Genomic DNA, 26313 nt, shown 5'->3' on the forward strand with positions numbered 1-26313 from the left:
TTACCATTGTCTATCCATTGTCTACATGTTAAGTCTATCCATTACGGATAGGAAAAGAATACCGTTGAAAAATATTAGATGTGCAAGGATACTGTATACAGAACTGAAACAATAGACAAATATTTATATTATCCATGAAAATAGCATCTTACCTAAGAGCCCTCTTCTGTAAAAGTCTTGCCTTCCCAAGTTTGATGGGGGTCTCACTCCCAAGTTCTAGAGAGGAGAGAGAAAACATCATTTAGACTTTAAGACCATACTCAGTTCTTCGTCACTGGAGTGAGAGGAGACGGACCATTCACAATGGCCTAACTTTACATTTTTAATGACAAAACGTTAAAACGAGTGTATTAGAGGCATCTTAAGGTCATTCAACAGCATTTCTCTATGCATGACATTAGTCATGTGGACTTGCAGCACTGCAGAGGAATTAAATACATTAGAAAAATAAAACATGTTTTATTGAATCATGTTGAACAATAAGATCTGTGCAGCCTTTGGGTTGTAATGAGAACAATGTAACTGTGAGCACATCCAAAATTGCACCTATTCCCTATATTCTGCAGTACTTTTCAACAGAGCCGCAGAACAGTGTTTATTTGAAAATGAAACCAGGTGAGAGTTGAGACAGCTAACTCACAAAGACACACACACACAGTAAATTGCAGTACAGCTCTTTCTAAAGTGGCTTGTCTCTATGTCGTCACAGCTCAAGGCGTTAGAGGTTTGATTGCTTTTCATTGAGACGGATTGGATTCTTTAAAGTCTGATCACATGTAGGACTGGCACAATTAACCATATAACCAACGGTCACAGCCGGATGTGATTTTTATTTTTTTATTTTATTTATTTCACCTTTATTTAACCAGGTAGGCTAGTTGAGAACAAGTTCTCATTTACAACTGAGACCTGGCCAAGATAAAGCAAAGCAGTGTGAACAGACAACAACACAGAGTTACACATGGAGTAAACAATAAACAAGTCAATAACACGGTAGAAAAAATTATGGAGCCTGGATTCGAAATCAGGTGACGCCTGTTGTACTGAGATGCAGTGTCTTAGTCCACTGCACCACTCGGGAGCCCTTCGTGCGGTTAAGTCCGTTTCTGTGGAAACATGGATTCTTTACAACGTGAAACTTTGTTGCTCCTTGCTGAAACAAGCAAGGTGCTGTAGCAAAAAAAGTATTCAGTTGCCTAGGGAACGCATCCTAGATTGCCTGCACTGTCACACATAGAAATATAATGAATAAAACTGGCTTGGAATAAAAAATGAATAAAACCTCTAACCCTGGCACTTTGACTGAGTACATGTGTACACTCGCAATGGCTGCCGGGTATTGTGATGCAATCATTTCCATGGTAATGTAGAATGTTCATTCAAGTGATGTTAACTGATGTGGCTCATGAACATGGAAGGAATCAACAAATCACATATTGATGGGTACACTTCCTGATTTGCTCCTATGGGTACATTCGCAATGGCCACCAGTCCACCCATTATGCCAACATGGACTTAAATGGGGACGGCCGTTATATTAATTCTGTCTATGGCAGCCCATGCAGGCAAGAGTGGAGGAGATAAGACAATGTGCAGAATTTTGTTTCATTGATTTGTTTATTTATTGTGCTTTTCGAACAGTTAAGAAGACCACGGTCACTTGGCTGCCCAATTAAGGTCCTCCAAATTTCCATGAACATCACAGCCCTAATCACATGCCATGGTTGTTTCTTTGTGAGTATGTGGCAGCACCTACCAACTCTACCCAATAGAAGTCTCTCTATGAGATAAAAATACAGAAGAGAGATACAAGCAATTCAAATTAAAAACAATGGTAACCAACCCTCACACATAGGTGACTGATGAGCCTTTTCTACTTTTCTAACTCATGACACAGGCGCATCGAAGTGATAAGTGCCAGCCACCATCGATGCAAAGACAGTTGTCAAACTCTGCCCTAATACACCACACAAACATCATAGTTCCTATGAAGAAAGCAGCAGCCTTGAATATGTGCAACACAATTTTAGACATAGAAAAACAAAAACTATGGAGACCGTTTAAAGTCAATGTAGCGGTAGCATGGCCAAGTCTTGAATTTGCTTTGACATACAATGCCTTCAGAAAGTATTCACACCACTTGACTTTTCACAATTTTGTTGTGTTACATCCTGCATTTAAAATGAATTACTGGCCTACACACAATACCGCATGTCAAAGTGGAATTATGTTTAGACATCTTTTACAAATGAATGAAAAATGAATTGCTGAAAATGTCTTGAGTCCATAAGGATTCAACACCTTTGTTATGGCAAGCCTAAATACACTACATGACCAAAATTAAGTACACCTGCTCGTCAAAAAACTCATTCCAAAATCAGGAGCATTAATAGGGAGTTGGTCCCCCCTTTTCTGCTACAACAGCCTCCACTCTTCTAGGAAGGCTTTCCACTAGATGTTGGAACATTGCAGCGGGTACTTGCTTCCATTCCATTCAGTTTGGAACTTTGTAGTGAGTTTTGCAACCGATGACAGACGATTTTTATGCGCTATGCGCTTCAGAACTCGGCGGGCACGGTCTTTGAGCTGGTGTGGCTTACAACTTCATGGCTGTGCCGTTGCGGCTCATAGACATTTTCACTTGACAATAACAGCACATACAGTTGACCCAGGCAACTCTAGCAGGGCATACATTTGACAAACTGACTTGTTGGAAAGGCTAGAAGGGGTGTCCACATACATATATATACACAAACACACACAAAAGTAACAGTATAGCTTCCGTCCCTCTCCTCGCCCCTACCTGGGCTTGAACCAGGGACCCTCTGCCCACAGACAACAGTCACCCACGAAGCATCGTTACCCATCGCTCCACAAAAGCCGCGGCCCTTGCAGAGCAAGGGGAACCACTACTTCAAGGTCTCAGAGCGAGTGACGTCACCGATCGAAACGCTATTAGTGCGCACCACCGCTAACTAGCCAGCCATTTCACATCGATTACACATATTATATATAATCAAAAAAATTGCTTAACAAGTTGCAAAATAAGTTGCATGGACTGACTGTGTGCAATAATAATGTTTAACATGATTTTAGAACGACTACCTCATCTCTGTACCACACACATACAGATAATTGTAAGGTCCCTCAGTACAGCATTGACACAGATTCAACCACAAAGACCAGGGAGGTTTTCCAATGCCTCGCAAAGGGCACCTATTGGTAGATATTTTTTTTAAAAAGCAAACATTGAATACAGTGATGATTTTAGTATGTAAATCTTGGTGGGGCAAACTCAAACTGCCAGCAAAGCCACAACACAACACTAAACAATACATGAATTGCACTATAAAGATGACAAACGGTGCCCACAAACTGTTAGGGCCTACATAAAGCTGTCCCAACAGCAGAGCTTTCTTTTCAGCACCGTGGAGTGAATCATTACAACTGCTACACCTGGATATCAGCGGAGCCTTGTCTGGCAGCGAAACAGTAATTCAGTCAATATGGCTAACTTGCTTAAACAAATGTGGTTTCTACTGACAATTGAGATATACAAACTATGGCATAAGGGGACGACGAACGGATAAGAGACAATCCGTCATCTCAATTAAGACAAACTATTTGTTCAGCACTTTTGAAATGTACAGCGACAGTATTATCCCTGTACACCAAGTCAGAACTGTAGGATTAATAAAGGGGACATGAAAGCTCTTACAATATGATGGCATTTCTCTAAAACAGGCTATAAACTACATGTGCATCACCAAGTCAGAAAAGTAGGCTAAGGCACACGGGCTAACAACTTACTGCACAACAACTTTCTGAGCTACAGTATACATGTCTCCCTGGCATATTACATAATTTATGCAACAGCATACAATACATTTTTGGACTCACCTTGTTGTGATGTGCTCACTTGAAAAGAAAGTTGGCGCAGCAGTCAAACTTTGTCAAAGTATTTCCTTTTCTGGAGATTATAGTGCTTTCAAAACAACAGGGAACTAAGGGGGAAAAACAAGGTGGAATCATGACGTCAGTGATCTTCAGGCCGATCATTAAGTTTGCCGATGACACAGCCTGCGTTCCCGACTTGGAATTCCGAATTGGATGACTGTTTAAAACTTATTTTCCCCAGTCAGAGCTACATTTTTTCCCCCTTCAGAGTTCCCAGTTGTCTTGAACGTGGCAGAAGTCCTGCTGGATTGACAGCATGGCCAATGTAATCAAACTTCTCTGGCCCATGGTGTTGAATGTTTATCCTTTTAAGCTTGGAAAAGAGACCCTTAAACCCAGACTTGAACCACACAGCCACTCCACTGAATAGCAGGCTTGTGATTGCTTTGCAACACTTGCAGTTAGCCACTGATTCCTTCCAAACCACTCATTGTTGAATTTGCGATTTCCAACTTGTTGTGTAATGTCCAATGGCCGATTAGCACTGATACATTTGATCTATAATTTGCGAGTAGATTGTCGACGTGATTCATGATAATGACTGCTTGTCTAGCTTGCTAGCTAAGATTTGGAAAGTATGATATTGACATGATCAGTCCAATCAAAGCTACGGTAGATGTAACATGATTTGACGTCATTCTATCTGTGGCCAATGACCTTGAGCTATTTAGGATGGGCACTTCTAATGTAACTCAAGGGGCTTGAATTTTTCAGTTCTCCCCGTAGATTTTGAGGTGACGTAGTGTCCCCATCAATGAGCCAATCACGGCACAACTAGAGTACATTACCAACCCCAATGTTCAGTATTTTCCGCTGGCTGCCCCTCCACCACAGAAAGCACTGAGCTCGGCTGAAACACCTGCATTTTGGAGCTTCCTTAACTCAAGGAAGCAAAAAAGAGACCATGTTTGTATACGGCTTTATTTACTCAATTATTTAATTCAATACAATGTTTGTAAACTGATATGTGACACAAATTAATTCCAAAATAACATTGAAAACAAGATTTTTATATATATATATATATATATATATATATATATATATATATATATATATATATATATATATATATATATATATATATATATATATATATAGAAAAATTATATATACAGTGGGGCAAAAAAATATTTAGTCAGCCACCAATTGTGCAAGTTCTCCCACTTAAAAAGATGAGAGAGGCCTGTAATTTTCATCATAGGTACACTTCAACTATGACAGACAAAATTAGAAAGAAAATCCAGAAAATCACATTGTAGGATTTTTTATGAATTTATTTGCAAATTATGGTGGAAAATACGTTTTTGGTCACCTACAAACAAGCAAGATTTCTGGCTCTCACAGACCTGTAACTTCTTCTTTAAGAGGCTCCTCTGTCCTCCACTCGTTACCTGTATTAATGGCACCTGTTTGAACGTGTTATCAGTACAAAAGACACCTGTCCACAACCTCAAACAGCTTGCAGATAGCCTACTGTAGGCTAGTCTACATGGAATTATTACGGAGAACAGCGAGAATATATTTATTTGTTAAACAGCAGTCAAGCAACGATCATCATGTCACCAGAATAAGACAGACAATATTTATTTGGAAAGGAGCATCAAGATCACCATGCACTTTCACCACCCTGTGAAGTTCATCGTAATTTATTTCATCTGTAGCCTAACAAACTGCAAGGTTTCCCAAGTCATAGTGGGCGGACCACACACACACACCATATTGTCGCGTGACTTCAAGTTTACTTCGATGGTATGGTTATTATATCAATATTTGCAAATAAAGACGTTTCCACCACCATTTCTAGCGTAATTAATTTTACAGACACAAAAATAACCCACCATGTCGAACTAACCTGTCGGCATTTTAAAAAATGTTATAAAACTTCCTGTTTCCATTATAGCTGTCATTATTATTTTTCATACGGTATGACTTTACTCACATAAAAACTGTGGATGGAAACGTGGTTAATTATGTAGGCAAAACATTTTAACTTAAAGGAACTGTATACCCCATTTTAAGAATATACAGTACTTATTGGTTCTTTACTGCACACCAGATCCACTGATGACGCAATCTCAATCCCACTCCACACTGCCCATTCCCACCTGGACAAAAGGAACACCTGAGAGAGAATACTGTTTGTTTACCACAGCTCAGCGTTCAACACCATAGCTTAGTATTGAGCTTTATGGGAACTAAGGACCCTGGGACTAAACACCTCCCTCTGCAACTGGATCCTAGACTTCCTGTTGGACCACCTGGGGGCGGCAAGGGTAGGCAAGCAATACATCTGCCACGCTGGTCCTCAACACGGGGGCCCCTCAGGGGTGCTTGCTTAGTCCTGTACTCCCTGTTCACCCATGACTGTGTGGCCAAGCACGACTCCAACACCACCGTTAAGCTTGCTGACGACAACGGTGGTAGGCTTGATCACAGACAACGATGAGAAAGCCTATAGTGAGGTGGTCAGAGACCTGGCAGTGTGGTGCCAGGACAACAACCTCTCCCTCAACGTGAGCAAGACAAAGAAGCTGACTGTGGACTTCAGGAAAACGAAGGCCGAACCCGCCCCCATTCATATTAACAGGCTGTAGTGGAGCATGTCGAGCGCTTTAAATTCCTTGGTGTCCACAACAACAAAAATATCATGGTCCAAACGCACCAAGATGTGAAGAGGGCACGACAATGCCTATTCCCCCTCAGGAGACTGAAAAGATTTGTCATGGGTCCCCAGATCCTCAAAAACGTCTATAGCTGCACCGTCGAGAGCATCCTGAGCAGTTGCATCACCGCCTGGTATGGCAACTGCTCGGCATCCGACTAAGGTGCAACAGAGGGTAATGCATACAGCCCAGTACATCACTGGGGCCAACCTCCTGCCATCCAAGACCTCTATACTAGGGGGTATGAGAGGAAGGCCGCAAAAATTGTCAAACTCCAGCCACCCAAGTCATAGACTGTTCTCTCTGCTACTGCAGGGCAAGCGGTGCCAGAGTGCACAGTCTAGTTTTTAACACTGCTGCTACTCTGTTTATTATCTATACATAGTCCCTTTACCCCTGCCTACATGTACATTTAACCCAAATACCTCGACTAACCTGTATCCCAGCACTTTGACTCAGTACCGGTACCCCGTCTATAGCCTCACTATTGTTATTTTATTGTGTTACTTAAGGAAATATTTACTAAATAAACAACACTTATTTTCTTAAAACTGCATTGTTGGTTAAGGGCTTGTAAGTAAGCATTTCATGGTAAGGTCTACACCCGTTGTGCTCGGCGCATGTGACAAATTACATTTGATTTAACCTGGTCACTATTCTGCTTGTGCAGAGGAATTGGCAAGACACCACAAACAGGCTATATCATACTATCACTGCAGTGTAAAACCACATTTAGCTGTTGAGATCCTAGTGGTGCTGGATGAGTCAACATGTTGTAGCCTACAGGGGGCATAGAAGGCCATCAGATACATGCCTGTGTTACTTGAACAGCCTCAATGGCAGCATGCAGGTCCATTTAGAGCAGAGGAAAGATAAATAGTAGGAGGGTGCTTCAATGCACTACACATTCCATACACACACGCATAAAACCACTAATATGATCACAGACGTCCCAACCCTTTGATGTTAAAGATGTAATCTACAGACCACTAGGGATGCAATAGTGTTATAAGAACACTATATGCACGTAGACAAGAGCTATTAAAGTTGCCCTGCACTAGTAAAACATAGGGATGAACTGATTTCATGATTCAATGGAGTCTCATAGGCATACGCCCCCCCCTAGGTCTAAGCTGAGATATCAAAAGATCATAGCATAGACTTCATACCACTTTGTGGGGCGGCAGATAGCCTAGTGGTTAGAGCGTTAGGCCAGTAACCGAAAGGTTGCTGGATCGAATCCCTGAGTTGGCAAGGTACGAATCTGTCGTTCTGCCCTTGAACGAGGCAGTTACCCCCTGTTCCCTGGTAGGCCGTCGTTGTAAATAAGAATTTGTTCTTAACTGACCTGACTAGTTAAATAAAAGGTTCAATTAAAAATATATATCAATTTTAATCAAATGTATGTGCTCAACTTCAATAGGTACAGTGCCTTCAGAAAGTATTCACACCCCTTTACTTTTTCCACATTTTGTTGTCGTACAAACTGAATTAAAAAATGTATTAAATTGAGATTATTTGGTCAAATGGTCTGTCTATATACACATTACATGTCATAATGTCAAAGTGGAATTACATGTCACAAAGTCATAAAAAATGAAAAGCTGGAATATCTCGAGTCAATAAGTATTCAATAGGACTTCAATACGTCTAAATAGGTTCAGGAATACAAATCTGTACTCCACACATACAGATCATTTATAAGGTCCATAAGTCAAGCAGTACATTTCAAAAACAGATGCAATCACAAAGAACAGGGAGGTTTTCCAATGCCTCTCAAAGAAGGGCATCTATTGGATATAAAAAATGAGACATTAATATCCCGTTGAGCATGGTGAAGTTATTAATTAGACTTTGGGTGGTGTATCAATACACAGTCACTACAAAGACACAGGCGTCCTTCCTAACTCAGTTGCTGGAGAGGAATGAAACTGCTCATTGATTTAGCCATATTTCATTTTCAATAAATTTGCTAAACATTTCTAAATACATGTTTTCACTTTGTCATTATGGGGCAGTGTGTGTAGATGGGTAAAAAAAAAAAAGATCATTTTAATAAATGTTGAATTCAGGTTGCAACAAAATATGGAGTAAGTCAAGGGGTTTGAATACTTTCTGAAGGCACAGTAGATCTGATCCTGAATGCCGATTGCTTGAAACTGCATTAGACATGATTGATTTCATGATAAACCTACTGTGTTTGACAGCGAGATAACCCTTTACTGTTCTATAAGTAAGTTCTTTCTTGCTACAGGCTCTATACACTAATGCTAATACTTGGAGAAGGCAATAATCCCACATTGGGTTTATTAAGTAAGTGTGTGCAGAAAATACTCACTCCATTCAAGAGCATATGTCCCTGCTGAGATGGGATTACCCTGAGCAGAACAGCCCGCGATTAGAGAGCGCCCAAAAGGAAATGTGACTAAAATGACAACAGGATCACTTACATTACAACTCCGACTACCCCCCCACCACAGTTTGTGTGTTGAAAATGCCTAACCACTTGTATAATCTTTCGCATACACTTGAAACATGCACACATACCCCACCAGACACGCCACTATGGGTTTCTTCACTGTACCCATTACAAAAACAGATTAAATGCATCGCTCAGTTATGTATAGAGCCATGTCATCGTGAAATGCTCTGCCACAAGAGGTTACTCAGATAAAAAGCAAGTTTAGCTTGAAAAAAAACAACACAAAAAAACATTGAATCACAGTACCTCTCCTCCTACTAAAGATCTAATTTAACTGTACTGTATATAATAATATATGTATCTATAAATAGTGTGTAAACAGTATTGTTGTTGTTGTCTCTTGGTGTCTTTCCACTATACATTACCAATCAAAAAGTTCAAAAGGTTTTTCTTTATTTTTACTATTTTCTAAAGTGTAGAATAATAGTGAAGACATCAAAATTATGGAATCATGTACTAACCAAAACAAAGTGTTAAACAAATCAAAATATATTTTATACTTGAGATTGTTCAAAGTAGCCACCCTTTGCCTCGATGAAAGCTTTGTGCACCTCATTTCAATTAACAGGTGTGCCTTGTTAAAAGTTCACTTGTGGAATTTCGTTCCTTAATGCGTTTCAGCCAATCAGCTGTGTTGGGACAAGGTAGGGTTGGTCTACAGAAGATAGCCCTATTTGGTAAAAGACAAAGTCCATATTATGGCAAGAACATGTAAAATAAGCAAAGAGAAACGAGAATCCATCATTACTTTAAGACATGAATGTCAGTCAATATGGAAAATGTCAAGAAAGTTTATTTAAGTGCAGTCACAAAAAACTCCACAGGAAAGGAAGACGCAGAGTTACCTCTGCTGCAGAGGATAAGTTCATTAGAGCTAACTGCACCTCTGATTGCAGCCCAAATAAATGCTTCACAGAGTTCAAGCAACTGACACATCTCAACATCAACTGTTCAAAGGAGACTGCGTGAATCAGGACTTCATGGTTGAATTGCTGCAAAGAAACCACTACTAAAAGGACACCAATAATAAGAAGAGACTTACTTGGGCCAAGAAACACGAGCAATAGACATTTACTGGTGGAAATCTGCTCTTTGGTCTGATTAATCCAAATGTGAGATTTTTGGTTCCAACCGCCATGTTTTTGAGACCCAGAGTAGGTGAACGGATGATCTCCGCAAGTGTGGTTCCCACTGTGAAGTATGGAGGAGGTGGTGTGATGGTGTGTGGGTGCTTTGCTGGTGACACTACCAGGGATTTATTTAGAATTTAAGGCACACTTAACCAGCATGGTTTTGGGGTATCCAATTTGGTAGTTAAAGTGTTGTCTCATCGCTGCAACTTCCGTACGGACTCGGGAGAGGCGAAGGTCAAAAGTAATGCGTCCTGCGAAACACGACCCAACCAAGCAGCACTACTTCTTGACACAATGCCCACTTAATTTGGAAACCAGCCTCACCAATGTGTCGGAGGAAACACCATACTCCTGGTGACTTTGTCAGCGTGCAGGCCAAACCCTCCCCTAACCTGGACGATGCTGGGCCAATTGTGCGCCTCCCAATAGGTCACCCGGTTGCGCGACAGCCTGGACTCGAACCAGGATCTCTAGGTGGCACAGCTAGCAACAATGCAGTGCCTTAGACCACTGCGCCACTCAGGTGGCCTACCATAGCATTCTGCAGCGATACGCCTTCCCATCTGGCTTGCGCTTAGTGGGCTTATCATTTGTTTTTCAATAGGACAATGACCCAAAACACACATCCAGGCTGTGTAAGGGCTATTTGACCAAGGAGAGTGATGGAGTGCTGCATTAGACAACCTGGCCTCCGCAAATCACCCGACCTCAACCGGATTGAGATGGTTTGGGATGAGTTGCACCGCAGATTGAAGGAAAAGCAGCCAACAAGTACCCAGCATATGTGGGAACTCCTTCAAGAACGTTGGAAAAGCATTCTAGGTGAAGCTGGTTGAGAGAATGCCAAGCATGTGCAAAGCTGTCACCAAGGCAGAGGATGGCTACTTTGAAGAATCTCAAAAGTAACATCGATTTTCATTTGTTTAAACACTTTTTGGTTACTACCTGATTCCATGTGTTATTTCATAATTTTGAAGTCTTCGCTATTATTCTTCAGTGTAGAAAATAGTAAAAATAAAGAAAACCTCTTGAATTAGTAGGTATGTACAAACTTTTGATTGGTTGTCTACACACACACACACACACACACTCACACACACATACACACACACACAGGGCATTCATAAAGTATTTAGAACCCTGGCTTTTTCCACATTTTGTTTTGTTACAGTCCTGTTCTAAAATGGATTGGGGGAAAAAGAAATCCCTCAAATCTACACACAATAACCCAAAATGTCAATGCAAAAACACATGCACATTTATTAAAAATAGAAATATTACATTTACAGGGTCCTGGCTAGGCCACTCCAGGACCTTGAAATGCTTATTACGAAGCCACTCCTTCATTGCCCGGGCGGTGTGTTTGGGATCATTGTCATGCTGAAAGACCCAGCCACGTTTCATCTTCAATGCCCTTGCTGATGGAAGGAGGTTTTCACTCAAAATCTCATGATACATGGCCCCATTCATTCTTTCCTTTACACCGATCAGTCGTCCTGGTCCCTTTGCAGAAAAATAGCCCCAAAGCATGATGTTTCCACCCCCATGCTTCACAGTAGGTATGGTGTTCTTTGGATGCAACTCAGCATTCTTTGTCCTCCAAACACAACGAGTTGAGTTTTTACCAAAAAGTTATATTTTGGTTTCATCTAACCATATGACATTCTCCCAATCTTCTTCTGGATCATCCAAATGCTCTCTAGCCAACTTCAAACGGGCCTGGACATGTACTGGCTTAAGCATGGGGACACCTCTGGCACTGCAGGATTTGAGTCCCTGGCGGCGTAGTGTGTTACTGATGGTAGGCTTTGTTACTTTGGTCCCAGCTCTCTGCACGTCATTCACTAGGTCCCCCCGTGTGGTTCTGGGATTTTTCCTCACCGTTCTTGTGATCATTTTGACCCCACGGGGTGAGATCTTGCTTGGAGCCCCAGATCGAGGAAGATTATCAGTGGTCTTGTATGTCTTCCATTTCCTAATAATTGCTCCCACAGTTGATTTCTTCAAACCAAGCTGCTTACCAATTGCAGATTCAGTCTTCCCGGCCTGGTGCAGGTCTACAATTTTGTTTCTGGTGTCCTATGAAGTTACAGGTCTGTGAGAGCCAGAAATCTTGCTTGTTTGTAGGTGACCAAATACTTATTTTCCACCATAATTGGCAAATAAATTCATTAAAAATCCTACAATGTAATTTTCTGGATTTTTTTCTCATTTTGTCTGTCATAGTTGAAGTGTGCCTATGATGAAAAGTACAGGCCTCATCTTTTCAAGTGGGAGAACTTGCACAATTGGTGGCTGAATAAATACTTTTTTGTCCCACTGTATGTATTCAGACGCTTTAAATCAGTACTTTGTTTTAGCGCCTTTTGGCAGTGACTACAGCCTCGAGTCTTCTTGGGTATGACACTACGAGCTTGGCACACCTGTATTTGGGGAGTTTGTTCCATTCTTCTCTGCAGATCCTCTCAAGCTCTGTCAGGTTGGATGGGGTGTGTGGCTGCACAGCTACTTTCAAGTCTCTCCAGAGATGTTCGATCGGGTTCAAGTCCGGGCTCTGGCTGGGCCACTCAAGGACATTCAGAGACTTGTCTTGAAGCCACTCCGCGTTGTCTTGGCTGTGTGCATAGGGTCATTGTCCTTTTGGAATGTGAACCCTCATCCCAGTCGGAGGTCCTGAGCACTCTGGAGCAGGTTTTTACTTAAGTAAATAAGGTCTATGTTTTTATTGCTACATGTTCTAAAAACCTGTTTTTCCTTTGTCATTATGGGGTATTGTATATAGACTGATGGGGGGGATTATTTACAAAAGTTAAAATAAAGACATACAGTGCCTTGCGAAAGTATTCGGCCCCCTTGAACTTTGCGACCTTTTGCCACATTTCAGGCTTCAAACATAAAGATATAAAACTGTATTTTTTTGTGAAGAATCAACAACAAGTGGGACACAATCATGAAGTGGAACGACATTTATTGGATATTTCAAACTTTTTTAACAAATCAAATACTGAAAACTTGGGCGTGCAAAATTATTCAGACCCTTTACTTTCAGTGCAGCAAACTCTCTCCAGAAGTTCAGTGAGGATCTCTGAATGATCCAATGTTGACCTAAATGACTAATGATGATAAATACAATCCACCCGTGTGTAATCAAGTCTCCGTATAAATGCACCTGCACTGTGATAGTCTCAGAGGTCTGTTAAAAGCGCAGAGAGCATCATGAAGAACAAGGAACACACCAGGCAGGTCCGAGATACTGTTGTGAAGAAGTTTAAAGCCGGATTTGGATACAAAAAGATTTCCCAAGCTTTAAACATCCCAAGGAGCACTGTGCAAGCGATAATACTGAAATGGACCACTGCAAATATACCAAGACCTGGCCGTCCCTCTAAACTTTCAGCTCATACAAGGAGAAGACTGATCAGAGATGCGGCCAAGAGGCCCATGATCACTCTGGATGAACTGCAGAGATCTACAGCTGAGGTGGGAGACTGTCCATAGGACAACAATCAGTCGTATATTGCACAAATCTGGCCTTTATAGAAGAGTGGCAAGAAGAAAGCCATTTCTTAAATATATCCATAAAAAGTGTTGTTTAAAGTTTGCCACAAGCCACCTGGGAGACACACCAAACATGTGGAAGAAGGTGCTCTGGTCAGATGAAACCAAAATTGAACTTTTTGGCAACAATGCAAAACGTTATGTTTGGCGTAAAAGCAACACAGCTGAACACACCATCCCCACTGTCAAACATGGTGGTGGCAGCATCATTGTTTGGGCCTGCTTTTCTTCAGCAGGGACAGGGAAGATGGTTAAAATTGATGGGAAGATGGATGGAGCCAAATACAGGACCATTCTGGAAGAAAACCTGATGGAGTCTGCAAAAGACCTGAGACTGGGACGGAGATTTGTCTTCCAACAAGACAATGATCCAAAACATAAAGCAAAATCTACAATGGAATGGTTCAAAAATAAACATATCCAGGTGTTAGAATGGCCAAGTCAAAGTCCAGACCTGAATCTAATCGAGAATCTGTGGAAAGAACTGAAAACTGCTATTCACAAATGCTCTCCATCCAACCTCACTGAGCTCGAGCTGTTTTGCAAGGAGGAATGGGAAAAAATTTCAGTCTCTCGATGTGCAAAACTGATAGAGACATACCCCAAGCGACTTACAGCTGTAATCGCAGCAAAAGGTGGCGCTACAAAGTATTAACTTAAGGGGGCTGAATAATTTTGCACGCCCAATTTTTCAGTTTTTGATTTGTTAAAAAAGTTTGAAATATCCAATAAATGTCGTTCCACTTCATGATTGTGTCCCACTTGTTGTTGATTCTTCTTTTATATCTTTATGTTTGAAGCCTGAAATGTGGCAAAAGGTCGCAAAGTTCAAGGGGGCCGAATACTTTCGCAAGGCACTGTACCTTTGAATGAGTAGGTATCCAAACTTTTGACTGGTACTGTATAACATTTATTTAGAATTGAATGTAATATCTTATATTGTTCTTGTCTATTAATGTTCTGTACATCGTCATGTATTTGTACGTTATTTGTGGACTCGAGGAAGAGTATCTGTTGCATGTGCAGTAGCTCATGGGGATCCTAATAAAATAAAAACCCACACCCACCCACCTGCCCTGACCTCCCTGATGTTCTGCTCCGAGAGACAAGGTAATCAAAGGAGGATGTGGCATGAGAGGCTTATAGAGTAAAGAGATCAAATGAGGGAGAGGTTTAGTTTATTCAGAAAACCAAGGAGGGGTAAGTCAGGTGAGACTGAGCCAACTAAAGTCTTAAACCCCTCCCTACAAACAGAGGACTTACAGTAGATACTACTATAAGCCAATTATAGACAATCAATCAAGACAATGAACAGCTAACAAAGCCCAGTCTTATTCCATTAGCAAGAGCATTGCATGTGTAGCCATTGTGGAATCGTTAGTTGTGCGCTAGTAGTAAATGGCTGATCAAATGACGGATGGCTAAGTACATGGCGTGTACAGGAGACTCTTATGTATGGTCAATGTGCTGTAAAAACCTTAACCCCAAACACAAAATCCCTCACCAGACCAGAATGGCATGCTATTCCCTATATAGTGTATTACTTTTGACCAGAGTCCTATGGGCCTGGGTCAAAAGTAGTGCACTAGGTTAAGGAAAAGTGTGCAATTTGGGATGCAACCCCTCCTACTGGGTTTGAATGGCTGGGAACCCATCCTGGGATACCACCAGGAACATCTGTTGTGAATTCTCAGCCAGTTAAGCAAGCAGAACCCCCATTCAACACTCAGTTCAACACCCTGGAAGCATTATTGAAAGGGTGAAAATGGTATACAGCTATGAGAATCATTGGCTACACAAGCACACACACTCAAACAGTGTCTGTCACACACACACACATAATATGCCTTAACATAACTCTCCAAAAATAAACCTCAGACAAAGTAGAGCCCAGAAATAGCTCTCCCTCCTTCTGCAATCAGCTAGTCCCTCATCTTGGCTGCTACGTAAGTCCTTGGAGGCTACAGCTGCAGACAGCGCAAGGAAAGCTGGAAACTGGGGTATTTAAAAAGAGAGCCAGCTACAGCCCACAATCCCAACCCTATCCTCAGTCCCAGCCTCTCTCTTACCTTGGCCGCAGAACTTGACATGGCTCAGGTAGTTTGAGATCCATGGGTTTGCGCTCCGATACATTTTTGCAAGACCAGGTAGGTACAGCGGACAGATTGAAATAAAAAGAGAGCTGGAGAGAAAAAGTGAGAAGTGCTGAGGTCCAACCCACAGGCAGGCAACTGACTGCAAGGTGATGCAGAGAAACAAAGGCAGCCAGTAACTGCCCCGGGATGAGCAGCACGAGAGAGAGAGAGACAGGGAGAGAAAGACAGGAGAGGGAGTGAGCTGAGCAGTAGTAGTACGTAGTAGCGTCGGCAGTGTAGCGTTTGAGAGGAGCGTCGAGGCTGTGGCTACGACGCTAGGCTGAGTCTCTTGACAGCTCCCCTCTAGTCTCCTCCAGCACTAACGCTAATAGCGAACTGGCTAAATAGACAGGTTGCAGGCATGCAGGGAGACAGGGGCTAACTAAAGCTGCTCAGTGCCTGCTAATCTGATTACAGCCAAGAAATTAGCTAGTCTAGGCCCCATCGCTACACTAACAGATTGGACCTGAGAGGCTGGACATCCCTCTCCTACAGAATCTCAGATAGAGAGAGAGAGAGCTGAAGAGATAGGGAGAGCGGAAGGAGAGCGAGAGAGAGAGAAAGGTATAGTCAGGAAGTACGAAGAGTGTGCTGCTGTGTTCCCTTGGCCTAGTGACAAGACAGCAGTGGGATGCTACAGAGCGAGAGAGGAGAGAGAGACGCACAGAGCGAGGAGAGGGAAAGAGAGCTGGAGGGAGAGAGAAAGAGAGAATGGGAAATCAGCAGCGATGGAGCTCAGATCATGGGATTGTTTGTCTGACTAATCGTATCATTATGGTAAATACTCTAGTAATCCATCCCCAGAGCAAGGCAAAAGAGGAGCAGTGTGGGAGGAAAAATATTGATTTATAGTCTGACAGCTTCTCACACACACACACTCACAGAGCGAGACCACATAAAGTGAATGAGATTGAAAAGGAGAAGGATACATGTTCAGACGTGCAGAATCACACAATAACTGATAGTGTACACACACAGGGAGACAAAGAGGATTACTTTGATTTCTCAGCCAAGAAATTCATGTGATGTGTCCAAACACATCCCACTTGAACCCAGGTGTGATGTGGAGTGTTCTTAAGGAGGGGATGAAAGACAGTCGATCAGTTTATTAGAGGTGGCAGGTTTGCTAACTGCCTGCTACTCAGCACACTAATTGTCCCTCTAATCTCTCTGAAATCAATGCAAATGTATTCGAAAATCTAATCAAGTACTTCATGAGAGCCCATGATGGTAACATTTCAATAGGTTATGCAATTGCGCGAGAAAAACAGTGATGGCCTCTACTGAAAAGAGGAAGTTCAGCATTTACTATAGGCTAGGCCCACTATATATATTTTTTTTTTAATTAACTTTCCTAATATTAAGCACATTGCTTATATTTACAACAGGAGTATAGCCTACCTGGCATGAAAATAAACCACGGGGAATAGTGTCCTCCATTCGTTATTTAAGAGCAAACTGTTGATGACATGTATTCTTTCCAGCTGCCCCTGTTGTTTTGATACAGGTGCATAATAATGGTCCATTGTAAATCAAAACAAATTTCACACATACATTATTTAGTATATGTAAAGACAAGATGAAGTCAACAATAATATGATGGGTGGCAATATTCGCCTGTCACTTGTGAATGATGCCCAGCATAAGAAATAACGCCTTTTTTTGCTAACTTTTTTTGAATCATAGTCGCACACATCACGTAGCCTTGCCCATAGGCCTATAGTGGCCAAATAACGTCTTAAAATTAAGCACATGAATCCACTTTACATTGGTTGTAGAGCCTAACTGGCATACATAAGCAGCGCGTGAGTTTATATTTGGGGAAGATCATTTTCACCATAAAAAAAGAACCTTTATAATAAAAGCATTACATCGACACAGCCCTAGGCCGCATGCACACCAGACCTCGCAAGTCACACCGCGGGTGAGACAGACAGCTATACGTTTGTCTGTAGTCTACATGCTAGGCTAGTAACCATATCATCCTCAGTAAAAGTTGCCACCTGACTGACCTGCTTAACTTGCACTGTAAAACCCATTAATTTTCAAGTATGTAGCTAGGTGAATTACATACCAAATGAGACGTGGAAATGGCTAAAGAGAAACATCTACTGTAGCCTACGCCATACCAAAGCAGAGAGAAACTAAACATTTTCTTGAAAAGCAAAACATTTCAGCTCTACTGTCTCTAGTGGCAGCAGGACGCCGCAGAAGCTCAGCCATAAAATAACCATAAACACCCCAGACCTACACAGCAGTGTTCTCACTGACACTTAACACTCATCCCATATAGACTGAGGAGGAGTTGAAGAGGACTGGGGTCTGTCACTGGAGAAATGCAGTATTGAGTCTGTGGAGAGGCCTGGGAAGAAACAGACGTGGGCCATGGTCTGGTGTTCATGCCTTTACTGCTGGCTCCAGACCTGGGTTCTAATAGTATTGTTTATTTTCCGATACTTTGAGTGTTTGATTGAGCCGGTCTAGTGTCCCAAATGGGGCCGGGTTTGTACTTTTGAAACTATTCCATCGGTCCCATTCTCCCGGGTAACCTCACTCAAGTGCAGCTAAATTATTTTAACGAAAACTAAATACTACTTGAACCCAGGTGTGGTTGGCTCACATAGAGGGTGGGGCTAACAGTGGGGCTAACAGCCTAATAGAGAACAGGAGAACAGAGCCTTCTGATCCACCTTTATAATGGAAAACTATCACCATCTGACGCATACCAGACCTGCAGACTAACGTCCTTATTATTATCATCTGTCCCAGCTTCCACCCCCCCCCCCCATCCCCAGCCCCATCTGCTCGATGGGCACAGTCAAAGCCTTGGGAAAAATGCATCTGTACGTGATTTACTCACCTGGTTTAAGGATGACATCAGGACTTGAAATGACTTGGTGGTGAAGCCTATCATTAAATATGACGACCCTACCGTGCCAAAGGATGGGCAGGTAGATTCAGGCTCCGCTATAACACATGCCTGGCCCTGTCCGTGTACTGAAGCTAGCTCTGTGATTACCAATGTAGTTCCGAATCACGGAGACAGTTAACCAGCCCAGTCCCAGATCTGTTTGTGCTGTGTAGCCAACATAACAATGAATGACCATAGGAATTGTCAAGACAGCACAAAACAGATCACGCTTATGCACAAGTTCAAAATGCAGACACGCGCATGTTCATTTGCAGTTACACGCCTTACAGTCAAACCTTGCTGCTCCGCATTAGGAGGGATTACAGGTCATTCAAGCCAAAAGGTTACCCAATATGGCAACCGCATCCCAAATCAAATCTTCAAGGTAAACCACTAGAACACAATGTTAGTCTATGTAGGCCTAACTTCAGTACCTGTACTGACAAAGATCAAAATGCCATGTTTTAACAAGATACGATTGACTCGATTCCAGTACTAAGAGTATGCTGCTCTGTTCCCTTGGCCCAGTGACAAGACATCAGTGGGATGCTACACACACACAGAGAGAGACTGAGATTGTAATACTAAACAAATGTCAGTAATTTGACAGGTACAATCCAGGCAAATCGCTTTTTTTGTGGGGGATCTTGAAGAGAAACAGGCCATCGATGAGACATCAGCGCCCGTATCCACAAAGCATCTCAGGAAAGGTCCTAGGAATCCTGTTAAAACCTGTTTTAAGACAACAACAAAATCCCAGATCAGAGAAGGTTTTTTAGGATGATGTTAAGACACTGACCAGACAAAGTCTGAGCCAGGAGTAAAATCAACTGATAAAAGTTGACCTATGCTAGTAATCACAACGGTTGGAGGTACCGCAAAGGAAAGCAACGACGCTCATTGACATGGCTGAGAATGGGGAATATAATCAAACCGCAAGCTGTGCACACTTCAGACAACCACCATGAATGTAACTGTACATCAAATGTTGCAATGGTAAAACGTTTTGTGTCATTTTCACCTGGAAATCACTTTGCCTACTCTTAACTCTTGGCTAATATGAAGGCATGCATTACCTTTTTTTTAACCAATTCTGATGGTTGTTAAAAGTGGAATTTGTACAATTAACAACGAAATAGCTTTGGCACAGTTGGTATCAACTCACTTGCCAATAATGTTGCATAAAACATTTTAAAAAGGTCTATAATGTTCATTGAACACAGTCAAAGTTAACATAGGTCCTAGTTGCCTTCAATTGCCCACTTATGGGCATGCCCAATTAAAAAAAATCAAAATACAATGTGATATTGCGCTACAAAGGGATAACTTGAAACAACACGTAGGTTAATTAAATAATCTCAGGAAAAATGGGATTATTTACTAGCCTGTGGTTATAAGTATTTAGGGATATCTATTTATGGATTGATCATATAGAAACATTCTTGCAACAATTCCAAAGCAATTGTATGTGGCGCAGCAACCACTGACCCACTGCCTTTTTTCTATTGGTTAGAGCAGCTCACGGGTTGTCTTAAATATCTGTCATAGGTGGGACACACGACTAAATAGGCTCCATAAAAGTAAGCGTAAAATGTCTATTCTCAGCACTTGTGACAATTTTCTACTCGGAGATGCTTTATGGATACAGACCCAGGTCTTCGATCATCATAACAGCACATGTATGCATGTCCACACCTCCCCACCAATCATGCACAATACTGATGACTGGATGTCACATTAATTCGACATAGAAGACTTGTATTATTGCATACAGTGAAACCGGTGATTTCTATATAAACACTTAAAAAGAGATCCAGTGTGGCCCTTTAAATGACCCCTGCCGTTTCAAGCCCGGTGATGAAGTGTGTGCATGCTTGGGCGTGTGTGAAATCCTGGAAGTTAACACGGTTTGTTAAATAATTTGTAGTGTAGAAGGAAAACTTTAGCAGGTTTGTCTCAAACTCCGGACCCAGGCCTCTCTCAGAAATAGTCCAGATATACTGGTTTCTCCCACAGGACACATATCCCTCTCTTCTGGCAAGTTAACAAATGGAGTGGACCAGCACGTTTGGCTCTACAGACAGATAGCAGTGCTCAGCCCAGAGCCCTTGAATCCAACAGAGCGTTAAATGAATATAGGGGGTAGAAAATGAAAGGCAAAGATATTCAGATAATCACACATGCTTGTACAGAACTGGGATGGAGGGAATCAAAGTTGACCTTGGTTGATGGTAAAAGGCCATTGTTTCATAGAGGACATACGGTAGAGATAAGGTACAAGGCAACACTGATGACTTCAAAGTACACCTTCAACCCAACAGTTGAGACTGTGTCCCAAAATGGCACTCCATTTCCATATGTACAGTAGGGTAACTACTTTTGAGCAGGACCCATATGTTTCTGTTCAAAATGTATGCACTACATGGGGTAGAGGGTGCCATTTGGGACATAAACACAATAGGGAAGTATTTGGGACTGATACATTTCCTCAGACAGCTCTGGAAGGACCACGGGTCCACATTTACTTGATTGTTTTCCTGTTATAATGGTCCTTGGACAGTTAGAGAGAATTGCACAAGGTCAGACATGCACCCTTCACAATACACACTCAGACGCATGCATGCTGACACAGCGTGGACGGTAGGTTGACCTTGTTTGTAGCTCACTGTTCTATCTACCCTAATAAGGTGAGGTGTTGCCCAAGTAGCTGGGCATGTACCGTCACTGTTTACTGGCTGGTACCCAGGCGTGGTCTGGCCTTACCCATACCATCTCTATAGGGTCCATGGCCAGTCACAAAACCCAGGTATCAGTTCAAAAGACCAGACCATGGCAATGTCCAAGACAGTTCACACGAACGTCAACATTTTCAAAAAGACCACGGCCTCTACTTACTGTACCCAAGCCTGGTCTTCAACATAACGAATAGGAGGACCAAGATAACGTCGTCCCAACACCATCATTTGGAACACACACAGCTAGCCATGCCCTGTTGCCTCACCCCTGACAGGCTAACCCAAAATAAACCAGATAAAAGTGTGCCTAATGGGCTCAATGGCTCTAGGTGGAACGATCTCTGAAGGGCACCATCGACTACTACCCCTCACAGTGGTGGTCAACAGCATGCAGCTTGAGAGTTGAAACCTGACATGAGATTTTAATTTACTGTACACCCTGAGAAAAATGTGCACACAGGTACAAAGACATTTCCACAGAGAAAAACAGAAAACAGTCCACTTGTGATATTGGCAGCTCTATCAAGTGAGACGCAACATTCAGTACCAGAATACTTCACTGATCCAATTTGCTAAAGTATTCCATGTGTTATTCCCATTCTGTTCCATTCTCACCACACAGTCTTCCCGGGAACTGTCATCCCATTGTTTAGTGTATTGGAAGAGCTGGGACTAGGAGAGATGTCGATACTGGAAACACTTAGTATCTCTTTTCCATCCACTGAAGGGCCAGAACAGTCAACAGAACACAAGGTAAGCCAGCGGGTAGGAGACTGTTCCCTTGGCATACCAAACCAACTGTAGCACCAGAATATGCTGCTGGCAAAGATAGAACACCTATTCCCAGAGACTGGAAACTCAATTAACAAAAGGAGTGGTCCAAGGGTGAGGAAGGTTGCCTACATGCTTTGTAAGTAGGAAAACCTGCAATATCGGCAGTGTATCCACTGTGTGTGTGTGTGTGTGTGTGTGTGTGTGTGTGTGTGTGTGTGTGTATATATATATATATATATATATATATATATATATATATATATATATATATATATATATATATATATACATACATACACACACACACACACACACACAGAACAAAAGTATTTATTCAGCCACCAATTGTGCAAGTTCTCCCACTTAAAAAGATGAGGCCTGTAATTTTCATCATTAGGTACACTTCAACTATGACAGACAAAATGAAAAAACAAATCCAGAAAATCACATACATACATACATACATACATACATACATACCATTACATTACATACATACAGATCATGTGACACTTAGTTAAATAAAGTCCACCTGTATGCAATCTAATTATGTGACTTCTGAAGGTAAATTGGTTGCACCAGATCTTATTTAAGGGCTTCATAGCAAAGGGGATGAATACATATGCACGCACCACTTTTCCGTTTCATTTTTTTTTAAACAAGTTATTTTTTTCATTTCACCAATTTCGACTATTTTGTGTATGTCCAATTTAAATTACAGGTTGTAATGCAACAAAATAGGAAAAACGCCAAGGGGGATGAATACTTTCGCAAGGCGCTGTACACACCTACTCATTCAAGGGTTTTTCTGTATTTTTACCATTTTCTACATGGTAGAATAATAGTGAAGACATCAAAACTATGAAATAACACATGTGGAATGTAGTAACCCCAACGAAATGTTAACAAATGAAATATTTGAGATTTGAGATTCTTCCAAGTTACCACCCTTTGCCTTCATGACAGCTTTGCACACTCTTGGCATTAACTCAACCACCTTCATGAGGTAGTCATCTGGAATGCATTTCAATTAACAGGTGTGCCTTCTTAAAAGTTCATTTGTGGAATTTCTTTCCTTCTTAATGCGTTTGTGCCAGTCAGTTGTGTTGTGACAAGGTAGGGGTGGTATACAGAAGATGGTCTTTTACCAAATAAGGCTGAGTCCATATTATGGCAAGAAAAGCTCAAATAAGAAGATAAACGACAGTCCATCATTACTTTAAGACATGAAGGTCAGTCAATACTTTTCAAGTTTCTTCAAGTGCAGTCGCAAAACCATAAAGTGCTGTGATGAAACTGGCTCTCATTAGGACCTCCACAGGAAAGGAAGACCCAGAGTTACCTCTGCTTCAGAGGATAAGTTAGAGTTAACAGCACCTCTGATTGCAGCCCAAATAAATGCTTCACAGAGTTCAAGTAACAGACACATCTCAACATCAACTGTTCAGAAGAGACTGCGTGAATCAGGCCTTCAAGGTCAAATTGCTGCAAAGAAACCACGACTAAAGGACACCATTAATAAGAAGAGACTTGCTTGGGCCAAGAAACACGAGCAATAGACAGACAGGTGGAAATCTGTCTTTGGTCTGATGAGTTCAAATGTGAGATTTTTGGTTCCAACCGCCATGTCTTTGTGAGACGCAGAGTAGGGGAACGGATGATCTCCGTATGTGTGGTTCCCACCGTGAAGCATGGAGGAGGTGGTGTGATGCTGTAGGGGCGCTTTGCTGGTGACACTACCAAGGATTTATTTAGAAATCAAGGCACACTTAACCAGCATGGCTACCATAGCAGAGTGAAGGAAAAACAGCCAACAAGTGCTCAGCATATGTGGGAACTCCTTCAAGACTGTTAGAAAATCATTCCTCATGAAACTGATTGAGAGAATGCATAGATTGTGCAAAGCTGTCATCAAGGCAAAGGGTGGCTACTTTGAAGAAACTCAACTATAAAATCTATTTTGATTTGTTTAACAGTTTTTTGGTTACTACATGAGTCCATGTGTTATTTCATAGTTGATGTCTTCACCATTATTCTATTATGTAGAAAATAGTAAAAATTAAAACCCTTGAATGAGTAGGTGTACACACACACCCCAGGTCAAACGTTTTAGAACACCTACTCATTCAAGGGTTTTTGACAGCTTTGCACACTCTTGGCAAAGCCTTTGACAGCTTTGCACACTCTTAGCATTCTCTCAACCATGCTTTTCCAACAGTCTTGAAGAAGTTCCCACATATGCAAAGCACTTGTTGGCTGCTTTTCCTCGTCCCAAACAACTCAATTTGATTGAGGACGGGGGATTGTGGAGGCCAGGTCATCTGATGCAGCACTCCATCACTATCCTTCTTGATAAAATAGCCCTTACACAGCCTGGAGGTGTGTTGGGTAATTGTCCTGTTGAAAAACAAATGATAGTGGGACTAAGCCCAAACCAGATGGGATGGCGTATCACTACAGAATGCTGTGGTAGCCATGATTCCATATGTGTTATTTCATAGTTTTGATGTCTTCACTATTATTCTACAATGTAGAAAATCGTAAAATAAAGAAAAACTGTTAGGTGTTCTAAAACTTTTGACCGGTAGTGTATATATAAAATGTTGTATAAATAAAGAGCTATACTGATCAACAGAAAGTGCACAATTGTCTTTTTAAAATCAGACAATAGAGTTTGCCCAATTCAAAGCTCACCTATACCTGTGCATATCATCTATTACTAAGAGGTAATAATACCTATTAATAATAGCTATTATTTTCTCAATGTTGCTGGTTTAGTCATTATGTACTTGGTAGTGTTTAAGGATGAGGCTGCCATCTTGTCAGAATCCTGTCACAGAGGAAACAAGGTCCTGGGCTAGGTTAGTTGCTAATCAGCTCCAAGTCAAACAGCCAGGTTCTGGCAGGGAATTGAGAATGTTCCGCAAGAACCAGAATGGGTTCTATAAACCAGTTCCCTTTCAATAGATAAGGATTGGGCCAGCTCGCGATCAAATTGATAAGAGCTATCCAGCCAACTATCATATCAATCAGACCACTTCTTCACTGAACACAGAATAACAGACAGCCCAGCTAGCTTTCGCTTCAAACCGTATAAAAGCATTTAGAAGCCAGTAAGTATTTCAATGAGTCTACTAAAAATGTTATCTTCTCAGCACAAACTCTCTCCTGCCATGTCAGCAACTCAACTCCTTACTTACTTGGCTCAAGTTTTCCTCTCAGGCTACATTAGATGTGACAGAGTAATGCCTGGGCTGGGGTAGGTCTGTTGGTAGTAGTACCTAGTTTGGGTGGGTAGTTCCACAGTGGGTCTGGAAAAAAAGTCACAGTTGAGCACAGGAGGGCTTGCGGGACAACTGACAGGAGTGGCATGAGGCACGAGTAGCCAGCACCAGTGGAACGATGACCACCTTCCCCCCTGCTCACCCCCCTCTCAGGAAAGCATGTGTGGTAGCTTCGTCTGCAACAGGCATGATTCAGGGAGCTGACTAATTTAGAAAGCTGCTTTTACACTCTGGCGATGCCAGGCCAATCAAACATGGAGACAGAGAGGATAGAAGAGGATAGGAGAGAGATATACCATGATTCATGTCCTAGGTTATAACTGGATACGCCAGCAGCCATTGATGGCCTCAATGCTGGAGCTTTGATAGCCCTCAATCTCCCAGAAATATATTTCTCTCTTGCTCAGTCTCAACACAAAAAAAGGAACAAGTCAGCGGTCACAGGGCAAGAATCCACTCTCGGATTGACACCAAACTTTCGACACTTAAAACACAGACTTTCCGCCAACTTAAAAAAAAAGTTATTAACAGTAGCTAGCTATTATTTTCTCAATGTTGCTGGTTTAGTCATTATGTACTTGGTAGTGTTTAAGGATGAGGCAGCCATCTTGTCAGAATCCCTTTGATATACTTTATTAATGACTAGTGAAAACTACTACCCTCTCCAGAGGGTGTACA

The 26313-nt window shown here is 41.8% G+C and overlaps 1 protein-coding gene across 1 annotated transcript in view; it reads right to left on the minus strand.

The window, feature by feature from the left end:
• Positions 1–16136, minus strand: part of LOC139367240 (supervillin-like) — a 118193-nt gene extending 102057 nt beyond the window's left edge. The window contains exons 1-2 of the mRNA XM_071105473.1: positions 15866–16136; positions 153–216 (exon numbers count right to left, since the gene is read on the minus strand). Of these exons, the coding sequence (XP_070961574.1) occupies positions 153–216; positions 15866–15929 (128 nt within the window). The 5' untranslated portion in view covers positions 15930–16136. The remainder of the gene's footprint in view (positions 1–152; positions 217–15865) is intronic.
• Positions 16137–26313: the final 10177 nt, after the last annotated feature.

The sequence above is a fragment of the Oncorhynchus clarkii genome, chromosome 15 (assembly GCF_045791955.1).
Source record: "Oncorhynchus clarkii lewisi isolate Uvic-CL-2024 chromosome 15, UVic_Ocla_1.0, whole genome shotgun sequence".
NCBI classification, from domain to species: Eukaryota; Metazoa; Chordata; class Actinopteri; order Salmoniformes; family Salmonidae; genus Oncorhynchus; species Oncorhynchus clarkii.